The sequence below is a fragment of the Buteo buteo genome, chromosome 27 (genome assembly GCF_964188355.1).
Source record: "Buteo buteo chromosome 27, bButBut1.hap1.1, whole genome shotgun sequence".
Taxonomy (NCBI): domain Eukaryota; kingdom Metazoa; phylum Chordata; class Aves; order Accipitriformes; family Accipitridae; genus Buteo; species Buteo buteo.
Genome location: NC_134197.1, coordinates 9200041 through 9217272, shown reverse-complemented (window position 1 = coordinate 9217272; position 17232 = coordinate 9200041). Strand labels below are relative to the sequence as shown.

Here is a 17232-nt window from a genome sequence, read left to right as displayed (position 1 = left end):
CAGGAGACTTAGAAGGGTTACCAGAGCTCTAGCTTACCCATAAGGAGAGGTGGGATAAAATGTCATAAAGAGGTGGACTTGCTGCTCTGTATACATCTGTTCCATCTGGAGCCAACAGCTCATCTGGGAATGTGCACATCATAATACTATTATTGATTTTTCTGTCTCTTGTAGGAGGGAAATAATCATTAAAAAATAGTTCTGATGGTTATCGTCTTCAAAAGCCCCCATATATCTGCTTTTGTGCCATGAAGATTTTACTTGAATTTCAAGTGTTGCAGTCCCCACGGAGCATCCAGACACTCCGCAGATTATTCCACCAGTATCACAAGACTTTTTCACCTTTGAATTTCTCAGATTATGAAGCTATCAGTCGTGAACAGGAAGTACCCGAGTACTTTAATTTTGCAAGTGATGTGCTGGACAAATGGTCTCAAATAGGAAAGGAAGCATTTCTGACCTTGTAGATTCAGTATTTTTAGTGAAAGTGTGCCCCTATCCCCAAAGTCAAATCTAAAACTATCACTGGCTTCAGTGAGACTGGAGTTTCCTCCCTTATTTCTGTTTTAACATCATCTCACGTTGCAGAGAAAGGAGAGGCGATTTGCTTTAGCATCAGAGGGGACGTGGTGCTTTGTCTCTGTGATTCTCATTCAGTGAGAGCAGTGTGTGCAGTGCTGGGTTCAAAAAAGCCTCTAAGTCATTTATGAGCATTGCAAATCAGGTAGATACACACACCAACTTATACGTGCCTTGGAAGAGGGCTCTTTTAAATAAAACATGCTTATATCCCTGCCCTAGAATATGTAACACTATCAGATTCCACTGCCTGGAGCATCCCAAAATCTCTGTAAGGAACTACAGGAGTCTCAGAAGTAAGCAGCATGCTATTTACCCTTGCGTTGTGTATAGGAACGAAAGGGACCATCAAATCCAGCTCTGTGATGAATAAATGGAAAAGGAGATGAAATTAAATGGAGCTTTGAAGAGCTGGGTTTCCTGTCCCCAAAAGTGGCCAATGTGCTCTCTGGGCCACGCAATCTGCGAGGAGACCAAGTTTTAGTGATTCTACCCCAAATCCCAGAGTGATGGCTGCTGAACGTGGCTTGTATGCAAACAGGTGACTTGCATCATTCTTAATGGTCTGTAGATTGTTTGTTACCTTCTATGCCAAAAGTTGCTTAGCAATTCATTTAACAATTACATTTCTTATTTGACTTTGAAGCTTGAACATTTGACAATCAAAGGGGCTGACAGGGGTAGTCTCTTATGACTGTTGGAATTACCTTCACCATTTTTCTTTCATTTTCTATGGCTTGTGTTGATTGGGTTAAATCAATTTGGTTGTGTTAAATCAATTTGATTTAACTTCAACAGACTTAAGTTAAAGCTGCAAGTGTTTGCTGCCCCAAAGTTACACTTTCTACTTACATTGTGCCTGGAGCAAAGGATCTCGCAGAAACAGAAGCTGTTTTGTACTGCACATCTGAACATCTGTATTCAAGTTCAGGTGTGTGGGACTTGTTTTACCTTCTCATTTCTGCATTGAATAGTGCTGGTATTCAACAAATCAGGAGAAGCTATAAACTGATCAGGACTGAAAGTGAAAAATACCCGATAAATTTACAATTTTATTGCACTTTTGGATGTTATCATCATCCAAGGGACAACACAACTGACAGCACAAGACATTTGCTATAGATTGCTGGCTTCCAAGAATAGGTGTATTATTACAACTGATGTGCTTGCTCCTGTGGTGGACCCGGTTGCATCCAAATGCCAGTTTCTGAAAACGAAGATAATTGTATCTGAAAGCAGCAGGGCTGAGCTTCAGTGATTTGCTTAAGTAAGCGCCTTCTACTTTAACTCCATCATAGTTATCTCAAGTAGATTTCTCATGTTGTTTAAACACAGTTGTGCACTTCTGTCTCATTAATGAACTAGATACCTTTGAGGGGGGAGAGAGAAGGCAATTTAGTCTCTTTTCTATGAAGACTAGCCAAATTGCTAATTAAAAAATAAGTACAGTCTTAGTATGTCTATGTTTGTTATATATGACTATGAAATAATATGGGAAAATGGACAGGAAAGCCTCTTTTATTGACAGCTGTGGCCTATTTACATTCTAAAGCTCAAAGAAAAATATTCTGTACAGATTATTCCAATCCATATTCCTAAAACTTGATGATAAAAAGGCTAATGTGAGTAGCTTTTCACTACGGAAGGCTAAAAAAGGGCATTGCAAAATGAACCTAATATGTTTAGGAATCCACCTGCCTCACTGCTGAAAAGCAGCTACTAAAATGGCCCCCAAGAGCCAGCTCTTCACTGCAGCGCATGGGGCTGTGGAAGGAGAGGAGAGGCAGAGTGGGGAAGGGAAGCAAATACCCTGCTGCAATCTGCTCAAGGCCCTAGGTGTGATTTTACCAGCTGGTATTTTGTTAAAAGCATCTTTTTAGCTAAAACCAGTCTTTCAAGGCGGGATCCAAGCTCCTCAGTCACTTTAGGAGCTTTACAAGATGTACCATGTGTTCTCACAGCCACAGGTGTCTGAACTAGCACTACCTGTGCAGCTCACTGTACAGTCTCACTGTATTTCCATCTGCTCCTTCAAACAACTGCCCACTTCAGTGTCACTAAACTGGAAGACCGAGGAAGCAGTAACACTGCATTCTCAAACCTCCTAGAGCTACTAAAACATTGTCAAGTCGATTTGATGAATCCTCTTTCATGCCGGGCTAATATTCCATGGCTCAGTTCCATGGCAGAGGGCAAAATTGATTTGATAAAACCTAAATACTGTCTGGAACTGCGTCAGTCCTGCAGAGGCTGTCACTGGCGGTCAGGCAGGTAGGCTGTCTGCTTTCCCCGGATGGCTGCCTTGCAAAGTGCCGGCTGTCTGGCTCCAGGGTTGCTCAGCTCTCTGGCTCCCAGTCTTCCCAGAGTGCTGGGCTGCTGTCCCGCCTGGCTCCCAGTCATCCCAGAGCGCTGGGCTGCTGTCCTGCCTGGCTCCCTGTCTCACCAGATCAGCAGCAGCCTGCCTACCTAGCGGGCTAATTGCCCTCACTTCCAGCTCCCCATGGCCTCGGCTGCCGTCGCTGACTGCGAAGCCGGCCAGGAGGCTGCGGGGCTCCGGCGTGAGATCCCCGCGGCAGCCGGCACGGGGAGACAGGCTCCCTGCACCCCACCTGGCAGGCATGGGCAATGTTTGCATGCCAAGCAAAACCTTTTTTGAACATCAGTCCCGGCAGAGAAAAACGGTTTTGCTTTCTCATCCTAGTGAGAGATGAGAAATATTTCCCTGTCATGTGCCAGATGAACAAGAGTTTGAGCGTCCCCATACTTCCCAAACATGACGAGGATAATTAACTAGTGGGACCACCTACCAAAAGAAATAGTGGGTCGTTATTCAGCTAATCACATTAAGGCTGGAAGATACGCTTTCTGGAGGGCACTTTGGTCAAACACAAGATGCTGGGCCTTTGGTGGTTAAGGCGGCAAATAAAAGAGAGCCAGTTGGCATTTTTGCTCTGGAGAAGGTGGACATGAAGAACAGTTGACAAGCAAGATCAGCAACACTTTTAATACAGAGCTAGTACTGCAAGAGTGAGGGGATCTTAGTAGTTTCTCATCCCTCACATCTCACTATACAAACAGTCCTGCATATATTGGGCACAAAGAATCCAACCTAAGTGTGCTGAATAACACCAGCCACTGTTTCATATAACCTTTCGGGTTTTTTTAAGGGCTGCCCCTGGTGTCCATAACTGCATGAAGACAAAAAAACAGGATCCAATGGCAATCTATTTTACCAGTGGCAGCACAGGCTCTCCCGAAATGGTTGAACTTTCCCATGGAAGCTTTGGTTTGGGTTTTTTTTCTCTATGGAAGGTAAAGTATTCAGCTAATTGCAGCTTTACAGCTCTGAAATGTGAAGCACACAGAAGAGGTTTTTTATGTGACAAATTTATGATAGATGATGAGGCTCCCACAATACTGTACGTGCCATTTGTTTTGGTCTCCTCAGCTGAATTGTACCCAGGAAGCAAGGATCGTGTTCAATGTGGTATGTGGCTCCATTTTAGAAACTACTTGCCTGTTAATCTAGGCTAAGTAATGAGTTAGGATACCACTTGTTTTTCTTTATCTTTGCCATCAGTATAAAGGCTAGGCAAAAGGCATTTATTTGAGCTCTTGAGTTTCTAATCAAATTTAACATGCCTTTCTAAGAAAAAAAAACAAAACAAAACAAAAAGACCCTCACGTTCTTAATTTCCACTTGCAGACTCCCTTACATTGGCCAACTTTGTCTTCAACAGATGCTGGATGAATTTGATTCCCTCAGACGTGATGCGGAACATGTCAGACGCTGCTTGGCTAAAGGCAGCTGTTGGGAGTGGGTTTGGTCTGTGGTTCCAGGGCACATGTGTTTTTGTACGTGCCATGCCACAGTTTGATCTAAGAGCAATCTTAAATGTAAGAACACCATACTCACAATGAACAGTTACTCATATTTCATGTTGTTTTCCAGGCAGGCCACAAAACTAAGCTGCTTAGGTTTATGGGATTAGCTGTTTTAAGATGGCATAACCACAAGGTGATTTTTCTTTGAAAAGGAATATAATACAGGAAGGATTTTGCAGCATGACTCTTGGGCACAGGATGTTACCAGCTGCTTCCGATCAGTAGGAGTTACTGCTATTACTTAAAGCTCTCTCCTACTGTATTTCACTATTGAAATGATAAATGAGCTGAATTATATGTAAATTAATACTTTAATTACACTGCTGTGACCCTTAAGAAAGGCAAGTCAGTACTGGAAAACACTGAAGCTTTGAGATTGGCTTGTTCTTAAATTATTTTCAAGCTTCTCAAGCCACTCTGAGTTTTAATCTAATAAAAAGGGAAGAGTGCTGTTCCCAAATGGCTCAAAGCACCTATGTGGAAAAGTGTAGCTTCCTAACATGTGGGGGTTATGTGGGGATTTTAATCCCATTTCATTTCCTTTCTAAAATGGTAGTTGCTGCTTTGGTTTTCTTTTTTGTATAAATGTCTTGGCCTTGCAAACACCCACCTGCAGCGTGCATGGGGTTTGACATCACTGCACAAAATGAAGTTTGATAGTAGAGGCTGCTTTACCCATGGTGTGGCTGGACTGAAGGCTGGTGAAAGAGAGGTCTTCCCCTTACTTTTATTTATTGCTACCTGTCCCTCTCTCTGAGAAAATTTTCACTGCAGGCAGAAGTGAGGTTAAAAACAAAAAAAGTAAGGCTTAGCTCTACCTGAGTGACTGTGAATCATCTATCTGCTGGTGTTACGGATGAGAAATAAAGGTGTGTCAGAAAATAAAGGCTAAGCCGAGATCTTTGTTTTTCTAGCAAGGCACTCATGTCCTGTGTTCTGTCCCAGGTAAAGAAGGATATATAAATTTGCCAGTCCAAAACAACCTTTTAATACAGCATGACTAGCAGCTCGCCCAGAGGTCATGAAGACTTGGCTCTGCGCAACAGGCCCTTTTTCAGGACAGCTGAGGAAATTGCAGCATGTCTAAAGATTTGCGACAGTCCATTTTAGAAAGTGTGGGGCTAGATAAAAGACTTACACAAGAAAAATGTTCAAAAGAAACCTTTAATTTTAGGTGCCTCCATTTTGAGGTGCCTGACTTTGTCCTAGAGTGAGATGTGGGCTTTACTGAAGTCCTCTGCAAAACTTGCATTGCACCTCCAGGGCCAGGGTTTCATACCAAGGCGTGGTACTTGTGCTTCAAGTGAGCATCAGGACAAATTAGGTACACCAGTGATTTACCACAGTCCATGTATCAGCTGATGTTTGGGGCACTGTAACACCTTTCCTGAATACTGACAGTGACAGCAATTATTTTGCTTTCCATGTAAGTGAGGTTACAATCAGGTCTTGTAATTTGTGCCCTAGTATGGATTAAAAAGGAATAGTTAGCAGCAAGCTTTTTCCCAAAACAATATTGTTTAACCCTTTTTCTTTCATTTGTCAGACCTTGTGCAGATACCCAGTGACAACTGTGCAGCGCCCCAACTGCCTACCACATGCTGGTACAGCGTGGCCTCACCAGGTACCGCGCGTCTGTTAACAAGTAACTGTGCCGTGTCTCTTCAAGCTATTGCCTCGCTCTTTAACAGTCATTTCTATGGGTCCTCATAGCCACTTAAACTCTCAGAGGGGTGGAAATTCTGTGCTGGAGGCAGGGGCTGTGAGAAGGTAGAACCTCTTCCTTAGCATTGCAGAGAGGTGATGAAATCCACCCCTCAGGTGCCTCCAACCCAGAGCAAATTTTGCCCTGAGGTGTTAGAGACAGTCAATAGAGGCCAGTATTCATCCTTGAAGGCACATGTGTGGCTGCACTGCCATCACTGCTGTGCATCTTTGCAGCTCACCACTTTGGCAGCCCCTTTCCAGCCCCACTCCAGCTGGAGCTCTAGGCTTTCTCTCAACCCTAACCCTAACTCAAAGAGTGTCCGGTGTATCCTGAAGTCATGGGGTTGGACATATGGATGTCAGGGAGAGCAGAATTTGTCCCTTTCTGTCCTCTGATACTCAGCAATGTCTTCTGTCTATGAAGGTATGCAGTCAAGACACTGAAGCACTGTTTGACCAGAGGGGAACCACTCAACCTAGAAGTGATAGCACAGTGGAAAAGCTGAACAGGATGATCTATAAAGGCTACAGCCAAACCAAAATTGTACGTTCAGTTTTTTTTTGTAAAGGGTTACAACTCAAATATCACTTAGGGGACTTAGATATCCCATTCCTCTTGGTAAATATGGAACTCAGCCATATATATTTGACTAAAAAGAAAAATGGCATTAGAATACATGGCAATTGCCTACAAGAGGGTTTATCGTTTTGCTTAGAATTATGGCTTGTTTATGATACTGCTTCTAAGACTACTTAAGCTGTAATCTATCTTGATCTTTAGAGTTCAAGACTCTCAGTGAAGTTCACAAATGTTTTGGCTTGCACAGATGGAAGATTTAGATTTTATGCTAGCTCAACAGTGGGCATAGTACAAGAACAGGAATAGCCTCAGGAATGTCCATGAAAAATACCTGGGCTGGTTGTCTTTTCCAACAGGCAATGATATGTGCAGATATGAAAGGAATGAAAGTTAAGCCAGGTTCCTTGGGAAAGGCAGCTCCCCCCTACAATACTCGGGTGCGGTGGTCCCCTTTTCTGTTTGCTGTTGATTTCATAGGAAGTAAAACACAAGAGAGTACAACATACTGTACAAGTTTCGGTACCATACAGTGGTATTCAGGGCAGGCTGATGTTTTCAGTTGAGCTGTTGGCTGATGGTTAGTTTTAGAACACAGCTCTCTTAAAATGGGAAGTTATAATCACCTATTTGCCTTTCCTATTGCAGATTATAGACGAAAATGATGGTGTTCTGCCTCCTGGGAAAGGAGGAGACATTGCTATCAAAATGGATGCCAAGCGGCCATTTACTTTTTTCACTCAGTGCCTGGCAAGCCAAAAGTGAATTTGCGGAAAGCCAGTTCATGCCTGCAGTGTGGTATGTATTTATACCAACAGGAGCAGGTGCAATGCTAAAGAGCTGTGGCTCTTCTTGACTTGACGGTGTTCCAACTTAGGAAATTTCCATTCTCCCCCCCATTCTTCTGCAGACCTACTGTCTGATCTTCAGTTCTGTATCTGCCCTTGTGGTAAATTTGCCCCTCTGGAAGAAGCAAGCACAAGCTCTTTGTCGTGGTTTAACCCCAGCCAGCAACTAAGCACCACGCAGCCGCTCACTCACTCCCCCTCACCCAGTGGGATGGGGGAGAAAATCAGGAAAAGAAGTAAAACTCATGGGTTGAGATAAGAACGGTTTAATAGAACAGAAAAGAAGAAACTAATAATGATAATGATAACACTAATAAAATGACAACAGTAATGATAAAAGGATTGGAATGTACAAATGATGCGCAGTGCAATTGCTCACCACCTGCCAATCAACACCCAGTTAGTCCCCAAGGGGCAATTCCCCCTGCCCCCACTCCCCCCAGTTTATATACTGGGCATGACGTCACATGGTGTGGAATACCCCTTTGGCCAGTTTGGGTCAGCTGCCCTGGCTGTGACCTGTGCCAACTTCTTGTGCCCCTCCAGCTTTCTCACTGGCTGGGCTTGAGAAGCTGAAAAATCCTTGAATTTAGACTAAACACTACTGAGCAACAACTGAAAACATCAGTGTTATCAACATTCTTCGCATACTGAACTCAAAACATAGCACTGTACCAGCTACTAGGAAGACAATTAACTCTATCCCAGCTGAAACCAGGACACTCTTACATTCAGAAACAAGCAATGAAAGATACTATGGGTAGTGTCCAAAGAAGAGGCAAAAGTCATCTCTAAGCTTAAGGCTTCTCAATATTTACAATATTTAATTGTTGCTTGTTCAACAGGATGATCCAGTGAAAACTGCTTTCACAATCCGTGGGAGCTTCTATATCACTGGAGACATAGGGAGCATGGATGAGGATGGAAATATACAGATATATGGTTTATGGGGAGATCTGATGATGTCATCATCTCCTCTGAGTTTGTGTATTTCGGTTAAAAAGCCAAGGAATGTCTAAAAAATAACTATACCTCTCACCTACTCAGCATTTAATTTCTCTCTTCTAGGTATTGTATCGGACCACTTGAAATAGAGAGTGCCCTGTCATTGAGTCAGCTGTTGTCAGCAGCCCAAATCCCAACAGAGGGGGGGTAATCAGTGGCCACTCTCCTATTCATAAAACGCTTTGTGTGACAGACTCAAGTTCCACTGAATTCATAAGACTTAATGTAGCTATACAAACTTTTCCATCACTTTACCTGAGAGGAGCCGTAGTTTGCATATCCTGTATTCCTTTTTTTTTTTAATGAAAATATAATCCTTAGTTTCCTAAAGAACATGATGCTGAATGTGAAGGTGTCTCTGGTAAGAATTGATGTGCACTTTGACCCACCGCCTGGAGAATTATATTCTTTACTTTAACAACATATGTTTACAGAAAAGGCCCTGGCACGTAAGAACTTTAAAACAGTCCTTTAAAGAACTCTTACAAATTTGGAAGCAGAATTTTAAACTTTGATCATGTATTACTTAGGACCTTTACTAATGTAAGGTAGAAACAGTCTTTTCTCCTTTGCTCTACTGCGCAGGTGTAACACAGCAAGCTTGTATTGCAGGCAATACTCACTCATTCTCAATTAATTGCCTCATTTGTTACGTTGCTCTAGCTTAATAAATGCTGTATTTTTTTATTTTCCCTTTGTAGGTGGTAAAAGCTTTTGTGGTCCTGTCTCCTTCCTTTAAGTCACAAGATCCAAAGACACTGGCCTGTGAATTGCAAGACTGTCAAGAAAGTCACTGATGGCTCCATACAAGTACTCCAGAAAGGCAAGTAAACATTAGTGTATTAAAAAAAAAAGAAAATCCCAAACACCTATTTAAACCATGGAGAGGCTAAAACCAGAAGATTAGACTCAGTTCAAACACAGTAACAAACAAAAAAAGCCCAAACATGTGCTGTGCAAGAAAAATGTCAAGTATTAATTTAAAGATTATTTTGGAAAATAGTAGATACAACACAATCTAAAAGCAAATTAGTTATTTCCCCAGTCACCAAATTCTTATTTAAATTAAGTAGGATGGAGACCTATGCTGTTCTGAAAGAAAGTTTATAAATTAAATTTGCTGATCTTACTTTTTTCCTCTTTTGAATCAGACTGAATTTGTCCAGCAGCTGCCAAAGACAATCGCCAGGAAAATCAGACAGAATGAACTGAGGAACAAGGAGTGGGGACAGATTTAGTTTTGATAAGCAATCTAAAAAAGCCTATCCCTATCAATTTCATTCATAATGGAGCTTTTCTGTTACAACTACAAGCACCAACATAGGATTATATTTCACCCATTAGGCAGTGATTGTGTAATAATGAACAAGGTTTAAAACCTCCAACTGTTTGGTTTTTAAATGCCTGTGTTCTTGCTTAAAAAAAAATCAAGCAAACACATGTTCCAGCCACTAACACTTTTCAGAATTACAGTACAAGTAGAAGTGATTACCAGGTGAAGGAGCAGTGTGTTCATTTTAACTCAAAAGAGGCTTATTAATGAAGAAATCGTGATAGTATATAATGAAGTTCCCAGAAATGGCCACAGATCTTGCATGCATCCAAATTAAGCTCACTGCTTGTATGAATCTTGAAAGCCTCAAGATTTAGGAATTACTGAACATTCATTGTTAACACATTAAGTGCAAATTATGAAAAATCAGAAGGAAAAGAATGCGGACATCTTTAAGACTGCAGCATAGGCAGCATCTAAATGTCAGACACAGGCTTGACAAATGGATGGTAGCTATTCAGCAGTTTCTTCTGAAGAACTGTAGGTCCTGTAGGCACACAGATGAGTGAGAGAGAGAAGGAAAACAAACCACAAACTATCCCTGAGTCTATCTTTGTCCTTAATAAGATAAGCAAGTAGGCTGCCTTGAATCGTGATCACCGACATCAGCCACCAATAAACATTCACAGTTGGCCTTCATGTCTGGTCTCATATAGTTCTTTCCTATGTGTGACCTAGACATTGCTGGCTTCAATCCACACGCAAAAAGCTTTAAAAGTTAAAGAAAACACCAACAGAGGTAAGAAAGCAGAGTTTTAATAAATGGGTGGTAAAAGTAATTTTAATTTTCCAACTTCTAAAACAATTTTGAGAGAAGAGGAAAATATAAATTAAACACTATTGAGAGACTTGACACATCCTTTTCATTAAACCACAGCAAGTAACAAGTGGTGTTCTTCAAGATGAGTCTTTTCCCATTAGCAACCCACAGATTTTATGCTAGAACTGAAATAACAAAGCTAGACAGTTGTACAGGAAGCATCCTCAAAACTCTACTGGAAAGCAGGTTATAGCTGCACTGGTTTTGGTTGTTTTTTTTAAAAGTCAATGGGATATCAAAAGAACTGCTGTAACAGACAGACAATAGAAAGACTCACTAACATTACTTTCAATCTGAAACAAAATTAATACTGTAAAGCTAAAACTGTACCAAAAATTAAACTTAATTCCCCTTATCCAGTAGAGCATAATGGAGAGCTTCTTTTATAAGAAGTTTCCAAGCAGTATTTAAATTCAAATTTTGAGATCTAAAAAACAAAAAATAAAAACAAGACGACTTTATAAAACCACCAAAGGATTAAGTCTTTGGAAAGAGCAGCAAAAGGCTATTTGAAGGAAATTACTCAAAAGGATTCTGTTCAGTGACTACAGCATTTTCTATAAACCCATAACTGCTGTATACACAGCTAATGTAAACACACATGTAGTTTTTGCTAAAACCATCTGCAATGCCTGCACTGTACTTCTACTGTTCTAGAACAGTCAAATCTATTACTCTAAATTGTCTCATAGTATTCAAGTAATTTGATCATAGCAGTTCTTACCATTCATTTTCAAGACTTAGCATATCGTTGTAGAGCAATGTGTGTGTGTATATATATAATCATCCATCATACAGGAGATGATCAGGTTTAGCTCACTCTGTTGTTCACACAGAAAAATGTATCTGAGTTCTGCAGTCACACAAGTTCTCATATCACTTCCTTAAAAACCCTCTGCAATCAACTGTCTTTTTTTCAGATCTCTCACTTCTGTCAATACTTCCTGACAGAGCTGATTCTGCACTGCCTTTTGGATTCTGTAGCCATCAGATATAACAAAGCAGAGTCAGTATATGTCAGGATGGCCACATTTACATATGCATGCACAGACTCCTGCTTTTTGTACTTGGTAAAGGCAATGCAGAACAAAGCTGTAGAAGAATGACAGCAAGCTTCACCAGAAAGGTGAAGAACTCTTGAGCACTCTTACATCTGCTGTAACATCAGCTCCACCTGCAATGAGCATTAAAATTCTTACACGTGGATTTTAAAAACAAGATTTCAAAACAAAACCCACTCTCCTCTTTAAAACACCCTTTCGGAACTCTAGGGCAACTTTAATAGGTTTCGATTGTGTTTACCTTTCCCTTCTACCGCATTTTCTACACTGTCAGTGCATTGTTCCCCTTGGGCTCAGCTTCTGTTTCACCTTGATTCTTGTTCTCTTGTTTTACTTCTTCTGAGCTCTTCTCCTCCTCCTCAGTTTCTGGTTTTACTACCTTCGAGTTCTGTTCTTCTGTCAGACTTGATGGGGTTTGTAGTGTGTCATCTTTGTTGCTCTTCACCACCTCTTGTAGATTGTATTTTCTGAACAGAACATAGTCTCTCACCACACTCAAGCAACAGACATTTTTTATTATTTCCACCACAATTGTGTATTGTGGGTTATTAAGATCAACTTTGTTTTCTGGATTGAGGCTGCCCACAATTCCTGTAAAACAAGATGTAGTTTAAAAGATGCTGGAAAAACTTTTTCAGAGCATAAGCATGGCCTATTGAAAGGACAGCGAGAAGGCAACATCCCCCTTAGTTGTAACGAATTACTCATTTTTGTAATTGCTTAAAATAGCAGAACAGAGCAGGACTCTTGGATTATACCACCAACAGGACTGAAGTAACTGAAAAACTATCCCACTGCAATTACCAAGAAACAAAGTATTCGAGTAAGGTGAAGCTATTTTATGGAAATAGTAACACAATATTTCAATATAGCATCCATAGAGAAAGCCTGATACCAGTAATTTCAAACCACATATAACTGGCACTCCAAATTATATTCAACACTGTACTCTCTTCTGCTTGTTGTCTCTCAAGACATCAACACCAACAAGGAATATTGATGTCAAGCTTTTTTAAGTCTTTGAGAAGCTTTTGTAATTCAACATACAGATTTTAAGCACTAAATATGTACGCTCATTAAAACTCTTTCAATAATCTGACGTAAGTTACACATGCAGTTGTGGGCTGCTTATATACTTGTTCTTAGTTTTGTGTGAAATCCATACATACCTGCCAATTCCTTAATTACTTCTTCCCTACTCATATGACTGTTATTACGAGCTTTGTAAACAATCTGAAAAGTACCCTTATTAGGGGCTTTAAACCAAGGCTCAAAAAACGTTTCTGTGTATTTTTTCATATCCTCCATAAAAGCCTTGCAGGTTCCAGAAATGGGTAGCATGCGCAGAATAACTCTTGTTTTCTTCTTCTTAGTGGCATGCATATCCTTTAGTATATGGTGCACCAGGTTCTCAGGTTCTACAAGAAAAACAGCTAGGTATAAGAAACAAATTGAAGGCGTTTTCCCACCTCTTCCCCCCTCTAAAGAATAAGCAGGGGAAACGCATGCTTGGCTGCACTGCTGTCAGCCTCCAATCCTTTTCTGTAAAGAGTTGTTTTACTGCATCAGAATTGAATAATCAAAGATTATTTTGTCAAAACAGATTCCTCTACCTTTAGCGACTGTGCTAATGACAAAATTCACTGGCAACACCAAAGGGAATGGGAAACCCTGTATTTGTTTGGTATACGCGAGTTTCTTGGAAGTCACACTCTGTGGCCTGTTACTAGCACTGTTTAGAGCAGTTTAACCCCACAGCATTACGCAGCATCAGTCGATATCCCACCTATGCCCTGGGTTCTGATGAAAACCACGTTGTTGGCACCACTCTCCACCGACTGGAACCGCCGCAGCTTCTGCTCCGTCGAGGCACGGATCTGGCCGACCTCCTTCTTCAGGGCAGCCTCAACGTCGTCCTCATCCTCCTCCCTCTCGCTTCCAGACAGCCGCTCCTCGTGATCTGAAAACTTCACACCAGGCCCATCTCTTGTTTGGTGAGCACCGAGCGACGGCGCCCACAACTTAAAAACCGCCAGCAAGGCACCTCCGCGCCCAGGGGCCTGGAGGCGACGGGCACAGGCCTCTCCTTCAGCCCACCCGAGGGGCTGCGGTGGGGTTCGCTTACAGAAACCGGCACTTTCGCGTGTGTGGAGAACACCAGCAGGTTTCTGTAACGCACGGAAAGGCAGAGGAGGCCTCGCGGCGCTGCCCTCCCCGCCCCGCCGGCGTTACCGCTGCCCCGGTCTGCGAGGGGGCAGGACCCGCGGGGGGCGGCCGACACGGCGCGGGGCCGCGCTCCCCGGCCTCCGGGCCGCGCTCCCTCGCCTCAGGGGCCGCCTCCCGCCCAGCACCGAGCGAGCGACCGGCCGGCCGGGCCCGCCCGCACGCACCTGCTCGGGCCCGTAGAGCAGGTCCCCGTACTCGCCGAGGAGGCTGTAGGCCTCCCCCACGCACTTGCGCTCGTTCATGTTGCAGGTGATGAGGATGCCCCGCATGCCGGCCTCCAGCTGCCGCCCGCCGCCGCGGGGCCGCTTGGCCCGCCCCGCCGCCGCCGCGAAGTGCCCCTTGGGCCGCCGCTTCCGCGCCGCCGGCTCCGCCGCGGCCATCGGTTGCCACCCGCCGCCGCCGCCGCCGCGATGGCGTCACCGCCGCCCCCGCCCGCCCGCCCGCTCCCCGCTCAGCGCCCGCCGAGGGACAGCGCCGCCCCGCGGACCGGCGTGCAACAGCGGCGGCCGCCGCCTCGCAGCCCCGCCGCGGAGCGCTGAGGGGGGCGGCGGGCCCAGGACGGCGGCGCCTCCCGCCGGGGCCGGGGCCGGGGTCGGGGCCGGGACCGGGGCCGGGACCGGGGCCGGGGGTGGCGGGGCGCGGGCTATGCGCTTGCCGCGGTGCTCCGGGGGGGGGGGATCCCCACCAGTGAGGGCCTCAGCCGGCTGCCAGGCTCTGCTGACGGCCGGTGTTTGCTGTCGGCGGTGCAGTGCCCGGGGAGGTAAAGGAAAAAACAAAACCTCACCCTCGAAAACTAGAGTCCACCTCGGGCTTTACTCGTGCCGGGGGGGAGGTTGAGCATTTCCCCAGGCACAGTATGCTGGACTCGGCGCTCAGTGGTGGCCAAACTCAGTCGCTCGTAGCCCTTGGGGCTTTCTCTTCCCCCGAACTTCAGTTCCAGGATTACAGCCTGGCCTCGTGTTAGTGATTCCAAAACTGAGAGAAACGGTGGGCCGGGGAGAGGAGAGGAGAGGACGGACGCTCGCTGAAGTGCGGGGGAGCCGGCAGACCTCAGTCCCGCTCTGCACCGGTGCCTCGAACACCAGCCCGTACACCTCGGCGGAGGGAGAGCTGGGCTTCGGCTGCTTCCCAACTCCTGAAGGTGTCATGGTGTAGAGGGACCAGCTGAAACCCAAGCTCTTTATACAGGTCAATCTGGGCCTGAGGTACTAGAGAACATGTGTTGACAGAAAAAACGTGGCCCGTAGCGTAGTTTCCGAAGGCAGGTGTCTCTATGCGTGCCTCTGTGTAAGAGCCTCCTCTCCCTGCAGTAACTCTCAAGTTTCTTGGACAATTAAGGGGGGGGAGGTAATTAAGTTCCTTGACACTTTGTGAAAATGGGCAGAGGAGACAAATAGGGAGGCCTCACTAGGGGCAGGAGTGTCACAAAAAAGGAAACTTCATGAATTGATGGAAGTATTTATCAGTTACAGCCCCAGCAGGAAGTGGAGTTTACATCTTATCTGAAGCTTTGTTCCTGCAAAGCCTTTGAGGCCCACGTAATTCTACAGGAATTGTTAGGCATCAGTGGGATTATTGACCACACATAAATTAAAAGTCACTAAATCTTTGCAGGGCTGGGGCTGTGTGAAAGGCTCTGGTGAATTATAGTGATAGGCTCTGGATTTGGGCATGTCAGGACATGTTTGAAACAGGAGGAAGAATTTCTACAGGCAGTTGTGGGTGGTGCAGAGGAAACTCAATTAAGCACTCAGAATGTAACAAGGATACTTCTGTGGTGAAAAGGGCTGGGAGACTTGGAAATACCCATCAGTGCTCTGGAAATTAGTTATATGCTCTACCAAAAGAATAGGTTACGCGTTAGTTCACTTGCCTACATATTCCTGGCCTATTTGCTGACTCTTATCACAAGCCATTGCTGTAATTTTATCTTAAAGTTTGTGCCTCGTCTGGGGTGATGTGACCCTCTGGGTAGGGAAGCCTTTTAAGACTGGTCCTCTGTCCTTCCTCTGGGAGGATTTTGTCACATGCATTTCAAAGAGTTGTTTAAAATGTCACTACTGCAGACTGACTGTAGGTCTCCCTTTACCGCTAGGCAGAGAGCAGCTTTGTTGTTTGGGGGAACCTGTTTTGAATCAGTTTCTTTTTGCTGCAACAAGCGTTTCAGGGAGCTGGTTAACATCTCCTTTGAGTGCACTGTTTACAAACAAACATGGGCAGAACCCCAGGAGAGAGTTCTGGCAAAAGCATAGGACCTATGTGCCAGGAAAGACTGCAGCATCACCCTCACTGATCAGCACCCAGAGGACTGTTCTGCACCAAAGACATAGATGGGTGTTAGCAATCTCTCTGCTGACCTCAGAGCCACAGTTTGAGGATGGAGATACAGCAGGAGCTATTTAGGGCTCTGGCAGCCAAACTCTTACGAATCTTGATGCCCCAACTTAAGCTACAGCTGTCACTAGCTCCCCAGTGAGTGATGTCCTTGCAGGAGAGGCTAAAGGTAGAGGCACGCACCAATGCCACAGCCGTGCCCACGGTGATGCTGGGCTGTGGCCTGGATGGCAGAGACGATGGCAGACATTCCCTCCTGCCTCTCCCATGGGAGCGGAGCAGAGGAGACAGCAATGCTGGAGCACCACATAACTGTGTGCTCTCTGAACGTGAGGCAGAGCCCTTACAAAACATCACAAGTCACCAGGTATTAACAAAGCTGGTCCAGGCACCAGCTGCAGCATCCCAGGAATTGATACTCACTGTTGTCATGGCTGAACTGCTGTGGTTATCTGAGGACCCCCAAGCTACCCGCTGAGGGGTGTAGTCGCAAAGCCAATCGCAAAGCTGTTGCTCCTGTTTGCACCAGCCAGAGCATAACAGATGTCATTTGGCTGTAGCAAGGTCTTATGACTGTGTTCCTTCATGGACTGATGGGTGGGAAGAGGGGAGGAAAAGGAAACAGGAGAGATTTGGGACTCACGCTTTCTACCTCCACTCTGTGCTCTGCAGAAACCTATCAGCTCTTCTCGCTGTGCTGGACTTGGCTGCCCCTTATGTGAGTCCAAAGTACGTGTAAAGAACACAGGAGTTGGTCACTGGACACAGTAATGGTGCAAGAGTGGGATATGCAGCCAGGAATCTGAGATCTGTATAAGGAGTCAAAGCTGTGATACATCCCAGCACTGAGGGGGCTC

At 44.7% G+C, this 17232-nt stretch overlaps 1 protein-coding gene and 1 pseudogene across 1 annotated transcript; one reads left to right on the top strand and one right to left on the bottom strand.

The window, feature by feature from the left end:
* Positions 1-248: 248 nt before the first annotated feature.
* LOC142045118 (acyl-coenzyme A synthetase ACSM4, mitochondrial-like) lies at positions 249-9839 on the top strand (annotated as a pseudogene).
* Positions 9840-10674: 835 nt separating this feature from the next.
* THUMPD1 (THUMP domain 1 NAT10 acetyltransferase adaptor) lies at positions 10675-14447 on the bottom strand. Its single transcript, XM_075058466.1, has 4 exons — positions 14206-14447; positions 13602-13782; positions 12985-13233; positions 10675-12406 (listed from the first exon to the last, which is right to left on the bottom strand). The coding sequence occupies exons 1-4, from the start codon at positions 14419-14421 to the stop codon at positions 12078-12080; spliced, it is 975 nt and encodes a 324-aa protein (XP_074914567.1). The 5' UTR covers positions 14422-14447; the 3' UTR covers positions 10675-12077.
* Positions 14448-17232: the final 2785 nt, after the last annotated feature.

What these genes read in the sequence shown, in the direction of transcription:
- THUMPD1 (XM_075058466.1), bottom strand. Translation starts at nt 14,421, where the DNA reads ATGGCCGCGGCGGAGCCGGCGGCGCGGAAGCGGCGGCCCAAGGGGCAC. An exon ending in TGCTCTACGGGCCCGAGCAG is followed by an intron (nt 13,783 to 14,205) that starts GTGCGTGCGGGC and finishes CCTGGTGTGAAG; the next exon opens with TTTTCAGATCACGAGGAGCG. An exon ending in CATCAGAACCCAGGGCATAG is followed by an intron (nt 13,234 to 13,601) that starts GTGGGATATCGA and finishes TTTTTCTTGTAG; the next exon opens with AACCTGAGAACCTGGTGCAC.